This window comes from Mus musculus, chromosome 3, assembly GCF_000001635.26.
Source record: "Mus musculus strain C57BL/6J chromosome 3, GRCm38.p6 C57BL/6J".
Lineage (NCBI taxonomy): Eukaryota > Metazoa > Chordata > Mammalia > Rodentia > Muridae > Mus > Mus musculus.
The window spans coordinates 35,972,200-35,994,403 of NC_000069.6; the positions used below are offsets into that span (position 1 = coordinate 35,972,200).

At 42.3% G+C, this 22,204-nt stretch overlaps 1 protein-coding gene across 4 annotated transcripts in view; it reads right to left on the minus strand.

The window, feature by feature from the left end:
• The window catches only part of Mccc1 (methylcrotonoyl-Coenzyme A carboxylase 1 (alpha)), a 44,403-nt gene that overhangs the window by 15,908 nt on the left and 6,291 nt on the right, over window positions 1-22,204 (minus strand). For 2 of the 4 annotated variants that reach the window (XR_001783758.2, XR_001783757.2), the window contains exons 4-14: window positions 21,717-21,812; window positions 18,498-18,619; window positions 17,850-17,997; window positions 17,645-17,766; window positions 12,783-12,894; window positions 11,534-11,615; window positions 6,724-6,851; window positions 4,462-4,645; window positions 3,596-3,705; window positions 1,875-2,091; window positions 279-340 (exon numbers count right to left, since the gene is read on the minus strand). Coding sequence is in view for 1 of the 4 variants with exons in the window: in NM_023644.4 (NP_076133.3) it covers window positions 279-365; window positions 1,875-2,091; window positions 3,596-3,705; window positions 4,462-4,645; window positions 6,724-6,851; window positions 11,534-11,615; window positions 12,783-12,894; window positions 17,645-17,766; window positions 17,850-17,997; window positions 18,498-18,619; window positions 21,717-21,812 (1,408 nt within the window). In the remaining 3 variants the exon portion in view is untranslated. Of the gene's footprint in view, window positions 1-278; window positions 366-1,874; window positions 2,092-3,595; window positions 3,706-4,461; window positions 4,646-6,723; window positions 6,852-11,533; window positions 11,616-12,782; window positions 12,895-17,644; window positions 17,767-17,849; window positions 17,998-18,497; window positions 18,620-21,716; window positions 21,813-22,204 lie in introns of all 4 variants that reach the window. The other 2 variants (XR_001783756.2, NM_023644.4) reach the window with 1 other exon arrangement.

Genomic DNA, 22,204 nt, shown 5'->3' on the forward strand with positions numbered 1-22,204 from the left:
GAGCAGGCGGAAAAATAACGTACAAAGAAAGACCTTGCCTAAAATCACACACCCTAGTCTCCTCAGTGACAGTTGGCCATATTTCATTTCCACTGTCTGCTAGGTATGTCTTATGGCTTATTTTCAGGATACTTAAACACCCAAAAGCAGGGAAAATATGTGCAGGGTTGATCCCATGGCCCTACTTGAGCCACTTAAAAACCCCGAGCTGACTGTGCTTGGGTTAACACGCTGTGTCGCTGCACTCTGCATTCCTCTCGTAATAAGACGTCACTCACCACTTTTACCACTTCTCAGAGTCATGTTCCTGGTGTAAGAGATATTCAGTCTTCTCCCACTGCTGAATGAAAACGGAGAGAATTGATCTAGAAAAGATTTAAAATACAACAACAAAATTACAAGTATCAAGCCCCCCAAACATGTACAAAGGTGAATGTAACCCACGGGTCCTTGGTTGGCAGCTCAGATGTGTGCTCTACTTCGTAAGTAAGCTAGTTGCTTCCACTTGTGTCTCAGAGACTTTTATCTGAGAAGTCCCAGCTTCTCTGGAAGATGAGTATCTGCGACTCAGCCCTTGTCCTCTGGTGGCACAGAGGTCTCCCTTTCGCTGTGCCTCTGTGTCACTGGCCCAGCTCCTCGTGCTGCGCATACAAGCTCTGCTGGGCACAACCCAGAGGCTGTGGTACAACTAAACCGAAGCCATTGAGTGTGAAGCCTGTAACTGTGACACTTTACAAACCTAAAGACGCAGTTATATTCTTTACACTTTCGATAGAAAGACTATGAATAAAGCTAAAAATCAAAGATGCGAACAATTGAACCCTGTTGTTATTGATAGGAAGCAGGAGCATATATAATAATCTTGGGGCTAAAGAGATGGATGGCTTAATGGCTAACGGCAGGAGCTGCTCTTCCAACTCCCAGATAGATGGAGGTTTACAACCATCCATAGGTCCAGTGCTAGGGTATATGATGCCCTCTTCTGGCTTCCATAGGCACTGCATGCATATAAAGCACAGACCTAGATGCAGGCAAAATCCGCATACAGAGAAAATAAAACAAAAAATTATGATTCTAATAACAAAAAAATAAGTAGATTTAAGAATTATGTTTACTCCAATGCTCGGCATTATCCTGAGTAAATACTGTGGGGTGGGTTTCAGAGAGAGAGAGAGAGAGAGAGAGAGTCTCTGTTTTATTAGTTTAGAGGGAGAGACCTTTCAGTGCACAGCTGACTGAAGCTGTAAGCCATCCTCTGAGGTAACTGATGCCAGAAGTTGGGAAACCATTGAGAGCATGCTGGAGAAGGAGCCTTTGTGTGCAAACCATGACAATCTTCCCGCGGTGCATCCTCTGACACCCTGAAGGGCCCAAACTTCCATTCAGACAGAAATTCAATCACAAGATGGAAACACAGGGGAAGAAGAAACTTAACAATGAAGTGTGGCTCACGCTTAGGAGTCTGATTCTCCAATGTTCCATCCTTCGACCAAGGGCACTGCGGTAGGTAGGGCAGGTATGGTGAAGCAAGCCACAGGAGTAATGAATGCACACGGCCAGCAGAGGTCACCATGAGATACAGAAGGAACGAGCGATTGCAGAGACCCATTTCTGCAATGCTAGGCATTCATGGAGCAAGTGCTTATGTGTACACTTGTGATATATGCACGTATGCTTATGTACTCAGGATATATGAATGTTTCTTTTATAACAGACACACACACAAGAAAGAAAGACAAAAAGAAAAACCCCCAAAACATCTTCAGAAAATAATCAGTCCCTGGAGGCTGGAGAGGCAAGAACGTCACAGAAACAGAAGCGCGTTTCTTGCTGAGTCAGAGAACACGGCCAGGGAAGAAAGGCGCGCTCGGTACCTTGAGTGTGGAGTTTAAAAGCGCTGGTCATTTCTTTCTCTTTGAGGATGAGCCCCAGAGCTGCCTGGCACACAGACTCTTTGGCTATAGTGCTGTGACTCGGCAGCAGGTCCTTGTGGTGCTGAGGGATGAAGTCCGTGTGCACGTTCCCAGCCTCAAACTCTGGGTGGCCGGAGAGCCGGAGCAGGAAGTCCACGTTGCTGCGCAAGCCGACAATCTGGGAAGAGAAGCAAACCCAGGGCCCTGCTGAGCATAGAGGACAACACATTCAGGAAGGCGTCCGTCCGCTCTATGACCTACCAAGGTGTCACGTGCAGAAAGGCGATCGATCATTGCACATCTGGACCTACACTTCAAAATGTGGCTTCACAAGAGAAACAGGCTATAGGACATAGTACCGCAGGAAGGGGGTTAACTGGCTTATGCTGGGAAAATGATGAAAGTTAAAAAACCAGACATGAGATATATTTGCAAGAGACCAGATTTTCATTTAGAGCATTCCACAAAATAGGATGCCCGCAAATGCAGCAGGAAGGATCGTGATGCTGGAGAGGGAACAAGAGTAAGCAGCCTGAGAGAAGTCGCCTTCCAGCTGAAACCCAAGGTTTAGATATGGATATAAAAATTAAACAAAAAAATAAAGAGCAATACCATCTTGAATTCTCTCCTCAAAGTAAAAGGACTAAAGATGGAGGTAGCGATGGCGTTGGGTTCATGCATCGGCTCACCCAGCCACCCTCCTACTTCATTCCCTGAGCTGCTGTCGGTGCCAGGTTCTGACACAGCCTCTGGGGACAGTGAGAGGCAACACAGATGCAGCCCCTGCCTTCACAGGGCCCTGACCGAGGCTGAGACTGGCTGAGGTGACAGAGAACATACAGTGTCCTGTTCTGAATGGGACAATGAACCCTGAGGAAGCTGACCGAGGACAGTCAGCACACAGGATGGATGGGGTGAGGATGGACTAAAAGGGAAACAAGAGCGCTTCTCCACATTGACCCACTGAAGGAACTGCAGGTGTGGCCACAGTGATAGAGCCTTAGAAATTGCAGCTTTTACATGGATAAATCAAACAGGATAATTTTTAAATTATGTGTTATAAATTCTTCCATGAAGTGAATGAAGTTAAGGTGGTTGGAACTTATGTACCACAAAAATTAATGTGATACAAAAAAAAAAAAAAAAAAAACCCAAAAGACAAAAAAAAAACAAAACCAGAAAACAAAAACAACAAAAAACCCACCTCTGATCCATGGCTGAAAATGAAGATCAAATGTTTTGTTTTTGTTTTTGTTTTTTTTTGTTTTTTTTTTTGTGGTTTTTCAAGACAGGGTTTCTCTGTGTAGCCCTGGCTGTCCTAGAACTCACTTTGTAGAACAGGCTGACCTCGAACTCAGAAATCCGCCTGCCTTTGCCTCCCGAGTGCTGGGAATTAAAGGTGTTGCCACCACGCCCGGCTTCAAATGTTTTTTAAAGAACACTGATTAGACTCATTCCTATAGTTGGCTTATTCACAGATGACTGGGACTTCACTGGAACGCAGTGGGGACATTACTGGTTTTATCTCTACGATCCTTTGTTTTCCAACTGAAATAAAGAAGCGCTCAAAGCCCGCACACACTGGTCTTGGAGAACTGCCCCCTGAAGAACTGCGTGTGTCTGACACACAGGAACGTAGGGCTGAGGTGCTAACATCAGGCCTCTGGCCTCAGCTCACTCACGTTGTACTGATGAAGGCAGTACCTCAGCTTCGACAGGGCTGACTGGCGGTCTGAGGCCCACACAACGAGCTTTGCGATCATGGGATCGTAATGCACCGAGACTTCATCTCCTGGAATCAAGAGGCACTGTAAGCTGTCAAAATCAGATCTCTGAGGATTGAAGCAAAGCTGAGCAAGATGTGCTTCCTGTCACCTCACGCCCAGCCCTCCCCAATCCCTGCATGGCAGGTGCCCTCGGCACCATTTTATTTTCGAGGAAACCATGACTCAAGAGGGATTTAAAAACTTGTCTAAAATCTAACAGGGATTAGTCACTGAGAGTACCAGACTTTCTCATGTGACACATATTATGCAGTGACACAAAGGCTGGCTTTCTTCAGCCTTTTTTTTTTTCCTTTCTCTGTTCGGAGGTCAAGGCAAAGTCCAACCCTCTCTTGTTAAACTTATTTCCATTCTGAGCTTTCAAGCCTTCAATCCTCTGGGCCCACATACACCAACCTGCCCAACCCACAAAGTAATTAGATAAATAATGTGCAAATCAAGAGCACGCACAGTGATAATATAGCTGAATCCGGGTATGGTGGTGAGATTTATAGGTTTGGGTTTTTTTTTTTTTCTTTGGTTTTGGTTTTGGTTTTTCAAGACAGGGTTTCTCTGTATAGCCCTGGCTGTCCTGGAACTCACTTTGTAGACAAGGCTGGCCTCGAACTCAGAAATCCACCTGCCTCTGCCTCGCAAGTGCTGGGATCGGACTCACCTGAGTCCTGGAGATTAAATCCAATCTGGGCAAAACAGTACAGTCTCATCTTAGAGAAAAGCAGCAAGAGTTTAATCAGAGTGCTGGCTTTGACCTTATTTAATGTTACCTTGCCGGACTCCAGTTTCAATCCTCGTAGACATGTCTGCCGAAGGGGTAGAGAGATGAACCAACGGTCCAGCCCCTGGCATGAAGTTATTGTCAGGGTCTTCTGCATAGATTCTAGCCTCAAAGGCATGGCCCTGCAGAGGGATTTCTTCCTGGCTCAAAGGAATCTTCTCTCCTGCTGCAATCTGGTGACAAAATAGTGCTTCTTATGAAAGTGCATGTTAAAAACCGGCGAACAGACCTATGGTGAAGGTCAATGGTCTTGCTTATACCCTGAACATCTGGGTCTGTAAGGCAGGCAAATAAAAAAGATGGCTGTCCATCCCCTTAAGTCCTAGGTAAGACGGGCATAGACCAGACAAAAGAGTCAGCTTGGGGACAATCTATTAATGTTCATGGGCTCTAGAGTTTTAAGTGGAGAAAGCCTATTTGATAGTTAATTTCTAAAAATTGGTGTTTAATGCCACGAAAACCTACGTTTCTTACTGGTAAGAAACTGTTTTCATTTACAATATAATACTCAGTTCCCCAGTCAGATATCTTTGTATTTTCACTTGGTGTTCAGAATTATATTCGCATTCATGACAAAGGCTGTGAGCAGCCCAACTTAATATGCTGTCTCTCTCACCACCAAGTCCACGACAGATGAAGGCATGAAGAAGAACTGGAGGTCTGTGTGACCCCAGATCACAAGCTGTAGAGCTGTGCTCATTCACTGTTACTAAATACTTCCCATTTGAGCTCGTATATGCCAAGTCAATACATTTCACTTCTTAATAAGTACGACTTGGAAAAGCTAATGGAGACTATGTAGACTATGTGGCCATTTGCTCCCTCTTTACAAGTTTTTTTCTCAAGATAAAACACATACACACACACAAATACACACACACACACACACACACACACACACACGCATGCACACACAAGAAAGCAACACAGACACAGGAGAAAAGACGATAGGTAACTTAATATGACTCTGAGCTGAACAGGTAAGCGCACGACAGAGATAAGGCTGTCCCTCAGAACCTGCTACCAGGAAAGGTCAGGAACCATAGTACAGAACCAGGGTAGACAGAACTAATTTCGGCGTGATTTGGGTGTTTCAAACCACAGCCCGTGTCTATCCCGATTGGGCTTAGTTTGTCTCTACACCCACGCTGACCATGGAAATCCCTCAAGCTTTTGCAGTCAGAGCCTGGCTACCGAAAGCACATGCAAGTGTTTCCCGGTATCCCTTCCCTTCCTATGTTTCAAACGGAAACTTTTTGATAAACTGATTGAGTTCTAATTGTCTTCTTTTGCAAAAGAAAAAAGTGTTGACCATGCACCTCATGGTTTAGGAGATGCATCGTCTTATTTCTTATTACACAGACCATTTTCAAACTGGCTTATCTTTAATGGATTTTTTTCCCTTGAGACTGGCTTCCATCCAAGTCTGAGAGGGACTGGTCCTAATTACACCTTCGGTGGGGAATTCTGTGCCATTATCACTCTCAGACAGATACTAAGTATCTGAAAGCCTTGAAGTTTGCTTCACTGGCATCCCTGAACCCTGCTGGCCATCTGCACTGTCACCTGAACTCAGCAGTTTGAACCACAAAACTCCATTTTGAAGAAGTCGCTGAGCAGCCAGGGTGTGGTGTGGCACAGCTTTAACCCCTACTCAGGACCTCAGTGAGTTAGAGGACACACTGCGATACAAAGGGAGTTCCAGGAGAGCCATGTGAATGTGATTAGAACAAGATACAGTGATACAGCTTACTTGCCTGCAGCCCAGGGCCCAAGGGGAGGTGAAGGTAATTGACAAATGAGGAATTTGTGTTCTTAAAGTGCCAATAACATTACAACATCAGATGCACATTTTTTTTTTTTTTTTTTGGTTTTTCAAGACAGGGTTTCTCTTTGTAGCCCCGGCTATACTGGAACTCACTCTGTAGACCAGGCTGGCCTTGAACTCAGAAATCCACCTGTCTCTGCCTCCCAAGTGCTGGGATTAAAGGCGTGCGCCACCACCGCCCGGCCAGATGCACTTTAAAAAAAAAAAAATCTTCTATTTCTCTGTCCCCATCACATCCACAAAACTGAGTCCCACCCAAAGCAGCCTGAAAGGAGTCTGGAATGTAATGTGTTCTCAACACTGATCTTATTTCTGGTAGTGCTTGGAGGGCTGCACCCAGGGACCACTCCTGCTAGCCAGGCATCGCAACACTAAGCTGCATCCACAGCCCAGGACTGACATCTACCAGGAAAACCTTCTCACCCTGAGTTGCCACTCCACCAAGTCAGTCCCTGTGATCATTTCAGTGACAGGATGTTCCACTTGTAGCCTGGTGTTCATCTCCATGAAATAAAAATTGTGCCTTGAGTCCATAATGAATTCCACAGTTCCTAAAAGATAAAATACAGTGTCACAGTTCAGTGGCATATGATCAGGATTCTTAGGACAGAAGCTGGAAAGACAGCTCAGCAGCTAATCCCTCCTTGCTGGTTCAATTCCCAGCACCTACATGGTGACTAATGGACATCTGATGTCCTCTTCTGGCCTCCATAGGAATGCTACACAGGCATACATGCAGGCAAAACACCCACACACACAGAAAGATACAAATATAAAATTTAAAATGTGTTTATAAAATAACTTCTATGATGCAATACACTGACTTCACTACCGCAGACTTCATTTATGGTATGTAATTTGCATTTCTGGTTATAAAATACTCTCTATGATGCAGCACATTGATTTAACTGCTGCAGAATTAGTTTATGGTATATAATTTGCGTCTCATGAAGCAAACACCATGTTTTTCAGCAGCAAATGAGTCTCAGTTTAGAATAGAGAACTGTATGAAATGTAGCAATGGAAAATGTCTCTGCAATCCTGAGCAAATGCTAAACCCAAATTATACACCAGTGGTATCTGCTGTCGTAATGAGAACATGTTTGGACTGTGAGGTACTGTCCCAGCATACCTACCCCAGAACCCTCATCCCTGATGCCCCACCTCACTAGAACTCTGGACAAAGATGGAACTTTCTTCCCCTAATCACTGTGCACACCACAAGTTCTCCCTTAAAGTCCTTGTGAGGTGTGGTCCCCACCTCCAATAAGAGAAGTCCTTTCGTTAGAAGCACTGAAAGGCTTTCCAGCTGTTTGATCCAAGCCCTATGCTGATACCAAGTCTATCGGTATCAGTAGTCTATTAAGAGCTGCAATACTTCTCCTGGTGCTTGGGATGGATCCCAGACCTGAGCGTAGGCAAATGTCCTTTAGGTTTATTAGGCTTACTTTTACACAATACTTTATTTTAGGTATAGGTGAGTTGATTTTGTCAAATGACTACAATCATTTTACCAGCCTTGTAAGAGATGTGTGTCTATATAATGGAATAATCATAAAATACATAGATGAGAGTAGATTGAAATCTTAGTTCATTTGCTTTGATTGATTGCTATTTGATTTGACAAACAGTTTAAAATGACAGAAATGATTATTGGTTATGATTAGGTACGTCCCCATGTGTATGCCTATGTAGTAATAGTGCATGACAACAATAACTGAAGCTCCTTTCTCTGTGATAACTCCAGCCTGTGTCAAGTTGACACAAAACCAGCCAGTACACACATCAAGTCTCATCAGGACTAAGCCCATCCTTTCACTGAGGCCAGAGAAGGTAGACTCAGCATAAAACTGGATACACTAAGTCTAACAGAAGATCAAGGGGGGCATTGCCTTGACTATATTGGCACAGGAGGCAACTCCCTGAAAAGAACACCAGTGGCTCAGGCTCTAAGATTAACAATTGATAAATGGGACCTCATGAAGCTGAAAAACTCCTTTCTGTAAGGCAAAGGACATTGTCAATAGGACAAAACAGCCGCCTACGGATTGGGAAAGGTTCTTCACCAATTCTACATCTGACAGAGGACTAATATCCCAAATACATAAAGAACTTAAGAAAGTAAACACCAACAACCCAAATAACCTGTTTTATTACTTTCATGTTATCAACAAATACCCTTTAGTTCATGTCACATTATCCTTCTGTCCCTCTCGTCTGTCATTTGTACTGTGCTAGTAAAAGCTCCCATTTGCTGCAGCATGTCTGCATCTGGTTGTTGATATGTCGGGGCTGTCTCTGCTGTTCTCTTTCATGATGGAGCTAGAGCCTGGGACCTCAGTCATGTTGAATGGGTGCTATGGCACAGAGCTACCCCAACCCGGGCTCCAGGAGAAAAACATAAAAGTTAAAAAATAAAAAAAACAAAACCAGTTCCCTGAAAAGATGAATAAAATCAACAGCATCTAGCCAGGCTGAGGGAAGGGGAAAACAGGAATGACAGTGTCGGATGGAATAAGAACGTCAGCAGGTCTCAGGGACAGTTAAAGGGGAACGTTGTCCTTCCTCTGTTGTTGCCGGGGATTGAGCCCAGAGCCTTCCATGTAGGAGGCATGTGCTTTCCCACTGACCTGCAAAGTCAGGCCTGAAGAAATATGATCAATAACTCAATACTCATGAACTCAGTAATCTAGATGAAACAGACCAATAACAATTCCTCAAAAGGCACAAGAAACTGACAGTCTGGACACACACACACACACACACACACACCAGGGGACAAGAGAGATGGCCCAGGATGAACACCACTGGCTGCTCTTGTACAGGACCCCATTTGGATCCCCACATCCATGTGGCAGCTCACAGGCATCTGTAATCCCAGTTCCCGGGGACCACCCTGCTCTCCTGGCCCCTCAACACTAGGCACACACGTAGTGAGCACATATACATGCAGGCAAACTACTTATACACATACAAATAAATCTTTAAAGAATGTAAAACAACTGGATCAACTGCTGAGTTAACAATTCAGGAGAACAGCAAAGTTGGAAGAATGACAATACTCAGCTTGAAGACTACTGCAAGGACAGCAGTTAAACCAAGAGCGTATGGTATTGCTAAATGAGCAGATGAATGATCCAATGGACTAGAAAAGCAAGTCTAGACATAGTCATGAAAATATATAACCTATGGCAGAGTGGCACAAGCAATACAGTGGCACAATGCCTTTCTATATTGTTGAGTTGGCTATTTAGGGCCCTTTGCGTCTTAATATAAACTTTAGAATCAGATTATTGATATTCACAAAATAGCTTGCTGGGATAATGATACTGGAACAGAAACATTCAGAAGAAAAACAAGGAATCTTGATACAGATTTTATATTCTTCATAAGCATATAAACCCAAAACAATATCTAGATGACCTTGTGTCTAGCAATGGTATTTGCACACCCCAAAGGCACAGTGCATGGAAGAACTGACAGGCAAGTCTTAAACAAAACTGGAAACATCCACTCCCCACAAGACATGCAGAAAGGGAAAGGGCAACCTGCCAACTGAGTATTTATAAAAGAAACATTAAAAAAAGACAAAAAGTTAAAAAAAAATACTAAAAACTAGATGAAAGACTGACACTTTATCAAAGGAGTCACCCAGGTGGCAAATAAAGATATAAATCTTTGTATATAGCTCATCAGGGAAGTAAATATTAAAACAGTGAGGGCTGAGATGCAGTTCACTGGTATAGCACCTGCCTAGAATGTTCAAGACTCTGCAGTCTGTGCCCAGCATCCAAGATGAATGAATGAATGAATGAATGAATGAATGAAACAATAGAGTAACAAATGGTTAAAAGTTCAAAGTAGTGATGTCCTAGTTTGCTCAAAAACAACTTGAGGAAAGGGTTTAATTCATCTCACACTTTCTAGCCCATCACTGAGGGAAGCCAGGGCAGGAACTCAGAGGCAGGAAACCAAACAGCCCTCCTTCCCGGCTCCCTCTCTCATGGCTTGCTTGCTTGTTCTGGGATGGCACCACCCACTGTGGGCTGGGCCCTTCTACACCAATCATTAATCAAGAGAATACCCCACAGACATTCCCTTTGGCCAACTGGATGGAGGCAATTCCTCAGTTGAGGTTCCCCTTTTTAAAGTAACTCTAGTTTGTGTCATAGTGACAAAAGCTGAGCAGACAATGCCAAATACTGCAGGAGATGTGGAGCAGGGACTGCACATTATTAATGGGAACGTAAAAACAGTACATTTTGGGAGATAGCAGCTTCTTTCCAAATAAATATATTTGTACTATAAGCTAACAATTATAATCCTTTGTGTTTATACAAATGAAATAAAAATTTATATCCACACAGAATTCTATGTATGAATGTTTATAGCAACTTTAGCTATAATTGCCAAAAAGTTGGAAGCGACCAAGCTTATCAATGGATAAGTTATACAGGCATGGCGTATTATTTAGAACAATAAGAAATAAATATCAAACTATGAGACAACGTGGAGGAAAGTTAAACATACAGTACTGAGGAGAAGGGGCTAGTCTGTAAAGGCTTCACATTGTATGATTCAAACTTTATCATTTCTTGCAACAGCACACGAAGGCAGCCTAAAGAGCAATGGCCGCTAGTGTTTTATGCCAGGGAAGGCATGTACAGAGAGAGCAGAGAGGATATTTATGTCAGTGACACTCTTCTGTGTGGTACTATTAATGCAGGAGGAGGCACATTTCATGACACATTTCTCAAAACTCATAGGCTGTACAACACTAGGGACTAGACTGGATAACATGGATTAGGTAGGTGTGAACCATGCAAGTTCACACAAGGTCTGACTCTGGTCCAGGGATGCTAACACAGCTAGAGGCTGGGGTGGGGCAGGCTAGGTATAAATTTAACTTTGGCTTTCTGTTCAGTTTTACTGTGATCTAAAAACTGCTTTTAAAGACTTTTAGGTGTACTTCCATGGACCAGCATATCATATGTGAGGCCCTAGCTTCAACTTTTAACGCAAAAGAAAAACAATTTATTCATCTTATCTTGAAATAGAATAGGAAGTATCAAACTTTCACATATCTGATTAGGCTAAGCACTGGTTAGGAAAATGCTTGTTTCTTAAAAGTATATTTCTTACTGTAGATATGGTCAAAACATCGAGGGGGCCGGTTTATGTCCCTCTAATCTCCTGAAACAAATACGGTTTTTACAAGGAAGTTTTAACATACCTGCTCCCACGTACTTGACAGCCTTCGCAGCTCTGACTGCAGCCTCTCCCAGCTTTCTTCTTACTTCAGGATTAATACCAGGCTACAGGAAGATATTCAAGATAATTTCCATTAGTACATAGTCTCACAATACATTTCTACCATAATGCAAAAACAATTAAAATGTACATTAGATAACTGTATAGTAGCTGTATGAAAAAGATAATAGACCAATCTGTCTGTCAATATACCAAAGTTGAATACTTCTGCTAGTAATGTCTATGAACTACAGATATTACTCAGTGCAATTACATACCTTTATACCTTGTATTTTCAAAACAACCTCCATAACTATATAAAAGATAACAAGTGCTGGAGAGATGGGTCAGCAGTGTAGAGGGTTAGCATTTGATTCCCAGCACCCATAACTGACAGCTCACAACCTGTAAGGGAACCCAAGGGAATCTGATGCATCTTACTTCTGCAGGTACTGTTTAAAGCATTTACATAATATACACCCAGGCATTTAAATAATCACTGCTTAAAAATGAAACTTTACTGAAGTTGTTGGCATCTATTTCAAATATCTAATATATTCTGAAACAAAATATTCTATTTTGAATAGTATAAGAAAAAACTAGTTAACTAGGAACCTCAGAACCCGATGTTCCAGAGATACAGACAACATATATCTCACCAATGGCTGTCATGAGCCCCAAGGGAACATAAACCCAAAAATAGGTAGCCCTGGCTTTGATGCTCCTAGCAACCTGAACCAACAGAGGGATAGGAACATGCTAAGGGGCAGGTGTCAAACAGTGATTACAATTCCTCCACAGTATAACTCGTGGGCATGAAGATGACTAAACTAGTTTAGGAACACGCTGAAACAGTAGTTAAAACAAGAGTCTTCTCTATGAAGAAGATGCCCAACTAACCATACAATTCCATTTCAATTACATGACTAATTCTAGATAACTACAGCTTAAACTGTGTGCTCTCATCTCACTGTCCAATTGTTAACTCCTAGTCAGATACTTGCACCAAGATAGACTTTCCTGGACTTTGTCCAGAAGGAAGACGACTCACCTGTGTCTAGTCTCAGAACAATACTCTACTCCTCACCCTCGGATCCTCAAAGTTTTATCATTATGTTACTATTCAGATGCTAGGGATGGGAGACTTTAGCTTTATAGATCAGTCGTGAAAATGAGATTGAACAAGGCATACATTCAAGAGAACCTCAGAAATGTCCTTTTAGCTTCCTTACCGCTGGGGCCTCCTCAATGATCTTCTGATGTCGCCTCTGCACACTACAGTCTCTTTCAAACAAGTACACTGCGTTGCCATGGTGATCACCAAACACCTGGACTTCTACATGCCTATTTCAAAAAGAAACAAGTGTTAATATACTTTACTAAGGGTTGAGAGATTTTACATTTATCAACCCAAACAGTTGGCCAAAATAACCAAGATTCCTTTGAGAAACATGCTATCTGGACTCTATGTTGAGGTTACAACCTAGGAACATGGGTACACTCTTATAAAATCTGAGTTAAAAGATTCCTGTTTGTATGATAAATGCTACAGAAAATAAATTCATGTATCTGGAATGACTGGTAGGTAAGAAGAGTGAAAATACAGGAGACCTAAAATAGAGGTTAATTACAAAATAAAAAATATCAAAGACATTAATTTCTTATAAAAATTAATCACAAACTATAGCTCATAAGTAGGCCAATAATAACTGTCTTAACCACTCGCTCCCCCCCACCCAAAACGTTTTACAATTAGATTTTAAAAACAATAGATAACTGAAATCAAAATGTCTCATCTATAAAGGAGCTAACACATACATCAAATAATTAAAAATAAACATAGATCATTAGTATTTTAAGAGTGTGCTAACATTAAATGATGAAAAAAAAAAACCCAAAAGGCACTGTAATATTGAGTTTAAAAAAGGCTAGTAAAATTCTGGTAAGTCATACTGAGAGCGGATATATGCAATGCCTAGAAAAACGAGGCTCACACACTACTTGGTCCTAGCTCACTATCTAGGGCTACTGAACTCATGGGTCCTGGAGAAGAACCTGCATTTACTAAACCAGCATAATCCCTAACAGCAATAGAAACATCTGGCTGTACACAGTTAGTGGAGTACTCCTCCCTCTTTGCAACAGATGGACACTACAGAAAACCAGACCCTATCAAACACTGACCAATAAATACATCTACAAATCACACCTGCTCTGACGGCCCAGTGAACACTGTAAAAGAGGGAACGGAAAGATCCTAAGAACCAAAGGATCAGGGATTGTGCTGTGTGTTTTGCATCTCTTAGTAATGTCAGAGGTTACACACATGAAGTCTTGCCAACATGACTGCCTAGACATGAACTGAACAAGGACAACAACAGATATGCCAAAGTGGATGGTGGAAAGGACAGAAGGCCTCAACCTTATACAAAGAACTATAGACAAGTAAAGAGCATTGAGAAAAGAAGAAATAGTCTTCCCCAGGGATGGGGTATGTAGGAGGACTTTTGAGGGAAGAAAAGGAATGGTAAAAATTATAATTTCAAAAATTAAAAATAAATGAATAATGAAAAGAGAGACTACTGTCATTGTGGCTCATGGTTGCTGTGGTTTAATCCACAACCAACTGGCCCTTGCTGCCCTAGGCCGCTGACAGCTCATCTACGTGGGAGGGCCTGGCAGAGGCAAATATAGCTCACAGCTAAGAAAGGAAAGTAGGGGGTAGGCCCCATTGTCTCTTCCAAGGGCACATCGTCCTGCACTGGAACATCTCAGCCCAGGCTTCTCCTCCTCCAATGAATGTCAAGCTGGAGACTAAGCCTTCACACGAACATGACCATTTCAGATCCAAACCAGCAGCCTTCCACTCCCATGGACTCGCTGTCTTCCATGGTAAAACCCACGTGCACAGGGGTGGGCATCCAGTTACTCATCCAGAGAGCTGGTCATCTGTCCTCTTATGCTCTTGTTGACTGTCACTAAGTTTGTAAAATCCTTGACTATAACTACTTCAAATTACTTCTTCCTTTTTTTTTTTTTTTTTAAACCTTCTCTGGTTATTCAAGTAACACAGAATACCTTCAAACTGGTTCTGTTGGAAGTGTAATGTTATTTTCTCCTGGGGAGTGTCCACAGGCACGTGATCAGATCGGTAATTCTTTCCTTTGTTGCCCGTGGTCCAGGCTGCTGAAAACCCATCCACTGCGTTCACTTCTTCACAGTGTTTTCCTTCCCAGCAGTTTCTTTTTATTCTTTTTCTACGACTCTGCTTCTCATTCCCATTTGTTCTGCCGTGCTTTCTGTAGTGCTTAAATTCGGTCAGGGCTGTTTGGTTGGGAGACTGTTTCTTCAGGATGTGCTTTTCTGGCCTTGTAACGTTTTTCACCATAGAACATGCTGTGCCAGGAGATAGACCTGAGCTCTCAGGCTGGCCTGGGAGCGATGGAGATGGTGTCACACATGCCACAGATTCAGTTTCCTCTTGTATTGTCATTTCATGTTGGCTGTTTTCTCCCGACTGATGTTGGGTTTCCCAAGCACTTTTCCAACTAAACCTGCACTACAGCTTCTTCGGGGCAGCACACTCCATTACAGGGATTTTGGAGACATAGTCTAGTCCATTCTGCCTACTATTACAAAACACCTTAGGCTGAGAAATTTATAAACTTCATAAGTTTATTTCTCACAGCTCAGGAAGGTAAGAAGTACGACAGGAGACTCAGAGCATGGTGTCTTATTGCTGTGTCTTTATGTGGCAGAAAGACAAGCAGATGGTTTCCCCAAAGTCAAGGGCACTATTTCCATTCAGAAGGCAAAGGACTCATGACTTAACACCTACAAAAGGCCTTGATTACTTTAAAAAGCTTTCTTAGTTCCAAGGGTTGAACCCAAAGCAGGCAAATGCTCCAGATTTAGCTCCATCCAAGTCTTGACGCCATGATGGCTGTTTGATTTTCGTTTCAACTGTAGCCTGGTGACAGAAAGTTACTGTAACCCTAACATTAAGTCAGTTATCCTGGGCCAGGGCTTCAGCTGTGGTGGTCAGAAGTATCTTCCCTTAGCTGAAATAGCAGACTGGATGGCACCTCTCTCACTGTGTCAAACCTGAGCATGGATTCCCTGAAGGATATGCTTATAAAAGGGAACAGAATATTTTAGGCCAAGTATAAAATGCTTTTCCTCCTACTCCTCCAAATTATGAGGTCATTTGGATTTCTATGAAAGTGTGTGTGTCCACCTCAGGGGAGCTTCTCTTTCAGGTTGATTGATACTTAAGTCACCAGACACTTGTGGAAATTCCAATGAAGTCTTAGGGCTTCAGCAGCAGCTAACTCAGGTAAGGCGATCTCAACTGCAACTTGTGTTCACAGGAAGGACCACATTCCACAGCAGTCTGCTTTGTGCCTTCAACACTCTGGCTGCCCCAGGGTATGAGGATCATCATGAGCTCAAGGTATCTACACAGTGCGTTCCAGGTCAGCATGGTGGCTGGGCTACAGGATGAGGCCCTGTCTCCAGTAATCACTGTTCCTCGTATTGAGCCGCATACCCTGGGGCAGCATGTGTTCCTACAGTGCTCACGTAAGAGGACACTGACTTGGATGGCCCATCTATTTTCTTCTGCAAGGTATCACAGAAGGAAACATCTAGAACCTTCTTCATTTGCTTTACCCCCTCGAACAGGCGGCATATGCTAGGCTCTCCTAATAATCGACCTATTTTGAATTGATTTATTTTTTAACTATCAACTGCAATTGAATTTCATTTTTTTATATTCTCAGGTACAGTTCTACTATTTTTTAATCATGCACCACATGCGAGCTGGTGCCTGGCCTACAGAAGCCAGAAGAGGTCACTGATGCTCTGTAACCTGAGTTACAGATGGTTGTGAGCTGCCATGTGGCTGCTGAGAGTTAAACCTGGGTCCTCTGCAGGAACACCAAGTCCTCTCCCTGCTGAGCCATCTCTCCAGCCCCCAGTTCCACCTTTCATAAGGTGTAAATCAAAAGCAAAACCAGCCCAGGCCCTCTTTCAAGAGAAGATAACGGGAAAAAGGGAGGTCCTTCTTGGGCTTTCTGTTAAGGGAAGAACTCAGTGCTTCTCATTTATTGCTTGCAAGGGAAAGACTTTCTATCCATGTTTCACAAATGAACTGCTCTTTCCACTAGACATAAAGGTTATATTCATACAAAAATCTAAGACAGAGGTAATTTTATCATTATCTTATTTTAAAAAAACAGAAAAAGCTAGGAATCGTTACAATCCTCTCCTGGTGGCATCTAGAGACGCACCCCAGAGCAATGGTCTAGAATGTGAACTCTGGCATCACCCAAATTCCAGCTTTACAACCGTGGGTGAGCATAGGCAGCAACAGTCGCTCTATTGCCTCATGCCCTGATGCACAGACTGAAAGCAGGAGTACACATATGGGGGGGGGGGCGTTGTTAAGATGAAGACAGTAAGATTACCTAGCATACGAGAGACGTAGGACCTGGCACATGGTTAGTGCTGGCCGGGAGGGTTACAACTTGTTCAAATACCACAAAATGATGTCAAAAATCTTTGTAACTGACAATCGCCATTGTTAACTCACAAGCTCCATTTTTCTGAGTTCCTCAATTAATGCTTAGAGCATACAGCTGACTCTAAAAAGAACTTACTTATACTGGAAGAAAGTCCTAAGTTTCCCCACCAACAAACACATTTTGGAGCATGCATGTCACAGGGCCACTCTAACTTGACCAAAGGTACTAAGACAGTTATTTACTGATACAGAAAGATGCCTGGGGTATAATATCACTGTATATCATTATAATGTTATAATTGGTTCTGTCCACTGTTCGTATGGACATAGTTTGTTTCTCATAGGCTTAGGCATGACTTTTCTATTAATATAGAAGAAAAAGGAGCAAGCACACTGTCCTCTAACCCATGACTACGGAGGTGGAACTGGGGAACGTCAAGAACTTACAAAGTATTACAACATCATATCTAACAGAACACACATGCATTACTTAGAATACAACAAAACAAAACAAACAAACAAACAAACAAAAAACGACAACAAAACCAAAATCCCAAACCAGCAGTCGACCTTGGAGTGTCCACGAACTTCTCGATCAACATTGCATCATCATTGAAAGACTTCTTCGCCTCCCTCCGGGCTGACTCTAACTGCTCTTGGAATTCTCTCTCTGATCTAACGATCCTCATGCCCTACGAAAGAAAGGATTTTGTGACCACAATGTGAACACAGACCTCTAGCCAGAAACAGCAAGGGCAGGTACCCACAACCTTACTTTTCCTCCTCCACCACGGACTGCTTTGATCATAACAGGATACCCGATTTTCCCAGCATGCTCTCTCAGGCACTGATCAGACTGGTCCTTGCCATGGTAACCTTCCACAACAGGAACTCCAGCAGCAGCCATGATGGACTTGGACGTGCTTTAGAGGAAAAACACCAAGATGACCCAATTAAATATTTACCCTAACGCCATCCCACAGGTAAAGGCAGTGCTTGCGCCTGGAACCAATGTTAACACACACACTCAAAATACCCAGTTACATACTTGCTTTTACTTCATGTGGTAGCTCATCCCACCATCTATCTTTTAACCCCAAACAACTAAAATACATCTTGGAATTAAAATACAATTACCTCTCTATATTCCAAAGTTCAGTGGATTTTTCTTACATTTTAGAAGAATAACAACCAAAAAGTACAATTTAAAATGCCTATGAATGGAGCTGATAATGTGGCTTGGTAGACAAAGTGCTTGCTCTGACTATCTGAGTTTAGTCTTGCATGCAGGACCCATGCAAAGGTGGAATGCCTGCATGCCTGCACTTGGCTTGCACGAACGTACACAAATAATAATACATTTAATTTGATTTAAAAATTCTCTGTTATAACAAACGACCTCAGTTTGTCTTCTGACACTTACCTCTTTATACCCATGTCTCTAATTGCAGACGAAGGAGGACCTATAAAAATGATTCCCTCTTGCTTACAAAGTTCAGCAAACTCCATGTTTTCCGAAAGAAAACCGTAGCCTGGATGGATGGCCTGCAGGAGAGAAAGCACAGGTGACTCACTCACTAGCTCTCGGCTGGCAGAGCTGCCTTCCTGAGACCTCTCCAGACATGGCTGGCAACACACCAAGGTCTCTGTCATAACTTGCTCCCAAAGAGATGCCAAGAACATTCATGTTGAAGTTTTGAAGCCTGTTTTACACCAGGAAAATCTCTTTGTTTTCTTTTTTTCACATCAAACCCAGGGCCTAACGTGTACTAAGGCAAGTTGTCGACCACCGAGTGACACCCTCAGTCTTGAGTCTTTTACTGTAGTGGTACATATGAAACCTACAAGGCCCCAGTCTCAGCAGTTGTGAGCACGTGATTGCCATCAATGTCACCCTCCTCCTGTCATCGGCACCTGTCTCCAAAACACTGTCACCATCCCAGACCTAATCCCCGTGGCCAGGCAGCTACTGTCTCTCCTTCCATTTCTACAAATTTACAGATATAGATGTTGCCTATTGATGGAACTGTATACGTGTGTCTACGACTGGCTTATTTAACATTGCATGATTTCAAAGTTCACCCATGTGACAACCTATACCAGAATTTCCTCTATTTTAAGGCTAACATTTTACTCTACGTACTTTCTACATTCGTTGATCCACTATTTCATTCACGGGCATCTGGGTTGTTTCTACTTTCTACCTTCTATAAAGAATGTGACGGTGATACAAGTATGATCCCCTGGCATACATTATTTGACATAAACCTAGAAGTACAATTAATAGAGAAGTAAGATATAAAGTGGGTAAAGTTCCTACAGAAAGCCTGACCACTTGAGTTTGATTCCTGGAAGCCATCAAAGTGTAGAAGGAGAAAACTGGCTCCACAAAGTTGTTCTCATAAGCTCTTAGCACCTACATCAAGCACATGCATGCACACGCACACGCATACATACACACACACACACACACATATATATGTAATCACACACAGATAAATGCATACAAACACACACATACACATAAATGCACACAAATAATAAAACTTTAAAGTAGAATTAATAAATTATATGGTAATCTCTAGAAGACATCCTCATATATACATTAAATTTTTTACCTTTATATAAAACTTTAAAAAATTTAAAACAGTCTATTACCCAGATGTCCCTCAACAGAAGAATTGATACAGAAAATGTGGTACATTTACACAATGGAGTACTACTCAGCTATTAAAAACAATGAATTTATGAAATTCTTAGGCAAATGGATGCATCTGGAGACTAACATCCTGAGTGAAGTAACCCAATCACAAAAGAACACACATGATATGCACTCACTGATAAGTGGATATTAGCCCAGAAACTTAGAATACCCAAGTTACAATTTGCAAAGCACATGAAACTCAAGAAGAAGGAAGACCAAAGTGTGAACTTTGTTCCTTCTTAGAATGGGGAACAAAATACCCGTGGAAGGAGTTATAGAGACAAAGTTTGGAGCAGAGCCTGAAGGAATGACCATCCAGAGACTATCCCACTTGGGGATCCACCCCATAAACAACCACCAAACCCAGACACTAGGCAGATGCCAACAAGAGTCTGCTGACAGGAGCCTGATCTAGCTGTCTCCTGAGAGGCTCTGCCAGTGTCTGACTAATACAGAAGTGGATGCTCACAGTCATCCATTGGACGGAGCACAGGGTCCCCAATAAAGGAGCCAGAGAAATACCCAGGGAGGTGAAGAGGACTGAAGCCCCATAGAAGGAACATCAATATGAACTAACCAGTATCTCCAGAGCTCCCTAGGACTAAACCACCATCCAATGAAAACATATGGTGGGACTCATGGCTCTAGCTGCATATGTAGGAGAGGATGGCCTAGTAGGTCATCAATGGGAGGAGAGGCCCTTGGTCCTGTGAAGGCTTTATGCTCCAATATAGGGGAATGCCATGACCAGAAATGGGAGTGGGTGGGTCGGGAAGCAGGGAGAGGGGAGAGAGGATAGGGGATTTTTGGAGGGGAAACTAGGAAAGGGGATAACATTTGAAATGTAAATAAAGAAAATGTCTAATAAAAAAATAAAAATAAAAATAAAAATAAATGCCACCTTAAACAAAAACCAGTCTATTTATTTTATGTATATAAGTACACTGCAGCTATCTTCAGACATACCAGAAGAGGGCATGAGATCCCATTACAGATAGTTGTGAGCCACCATATGGATGCTGGGATTAAACTCAGGACCTCTGGAAGAGCAGTCAGTGCACTTAACCACTGAGCCATCTCTCCAGCCTTAACTTTTTAATAACTGAACTTTAAAATACGTAAATCAAGAAATGGTAGCCGGGCGGTGGTGGCGCACGCCTTTAATCCCAGCACTTGGGAGGCAGATGCAGGCGGATTTCTGAGTTCGAGGCCAGCCTGGTCTACAAAGTGAGTTCCAGGACAGCCAAGACTACAGAGAAACCCTGTCTCAAAAAAAAAAAAAAAAAAAAAAAAAAAAGAAAAGAAATGGTTATTATTATAAATTAAAATTTAAAACATAATTAAAATATACTTTTCCTTTTTTATCTTAAAACATATTTAGATTAAAAGATAGTAAGCAGTTGTTACTATATCTTTGACTCTGTGTGTGCATGTGTGTGCGTGTTGTGAAGCGAGCATGTGGAAGTCAGAGGACAATTTGGAGGAATCAGTTCTTGGGAACGTAACTCAGATTGCCAGGCTCAGCAGCAAGTGCCTTTTCCTGAAGAGCCATCGCGTCCACCCTAAAATAATACACTTTAACTTAAAACAATATCTCTACTACGGAAAGAAAAGTACTCTACCCTGGAAAGAGGGATTTGTTTATTGCTTCTGTGCAAAACTAGCCTAACTTCTAACACTTGAGGTTTCAAGAAGAGCTCATCTCTCTTAATTCTAATTGATAGTTTAGAGTCTCCATCCTCTTGCTTACCAAAAGACTTCAAGCGCAGAGGATCCAGTAAGAAGGCTAAGGAAGGAGAAGGAACGAATACAGTTTACAAAGATAACTCAATAACCTGACATAAAAACTAGCTAAAGAGAGAATGTCTACAAAGAAGTAAGTGGGCATAAATTATAGAAGATTGATTTGCTCAGTATTGTAAATTTTTCTGCACTTACCTGTGCTGCAGAGCTCTTGGCCACTTGAATGATTTTCTCCATTGCGAGGTAGCTCTGCTGAGATGGAGCAGGGCCAATGGAATATGCCTCGTCTGCCTGTAAAAGAAGGTGTGGCTGGTTTGCACTTGTATATAGAACCACATCAGCCTTATTTACTATTAAAAATAGAATGCTGGGCCCATCAGGCAATGCCAGTGCCATGAAAAATGTAACAATGAAGCAGAAGCAGCTGGTTTAGGACTCAATCTTGCACATATGGAGAGTCAAAACTCCATTTTCCCAAATAAACCACATTCTGGATTCAATCACACTTTATTATGATCTAAATGCATTTAATGCCAAAAGTTATTATTTGAAAACAGATACAAAATACATGAAGAGAAATACGTAGCAAGGGAATGCTACAAAGCTTATATAATCTCTCACAATTTGTTAATTATCCTACATTATCCTTTATATTTTTCATAAGATCAAGGCATCCCTTGAAG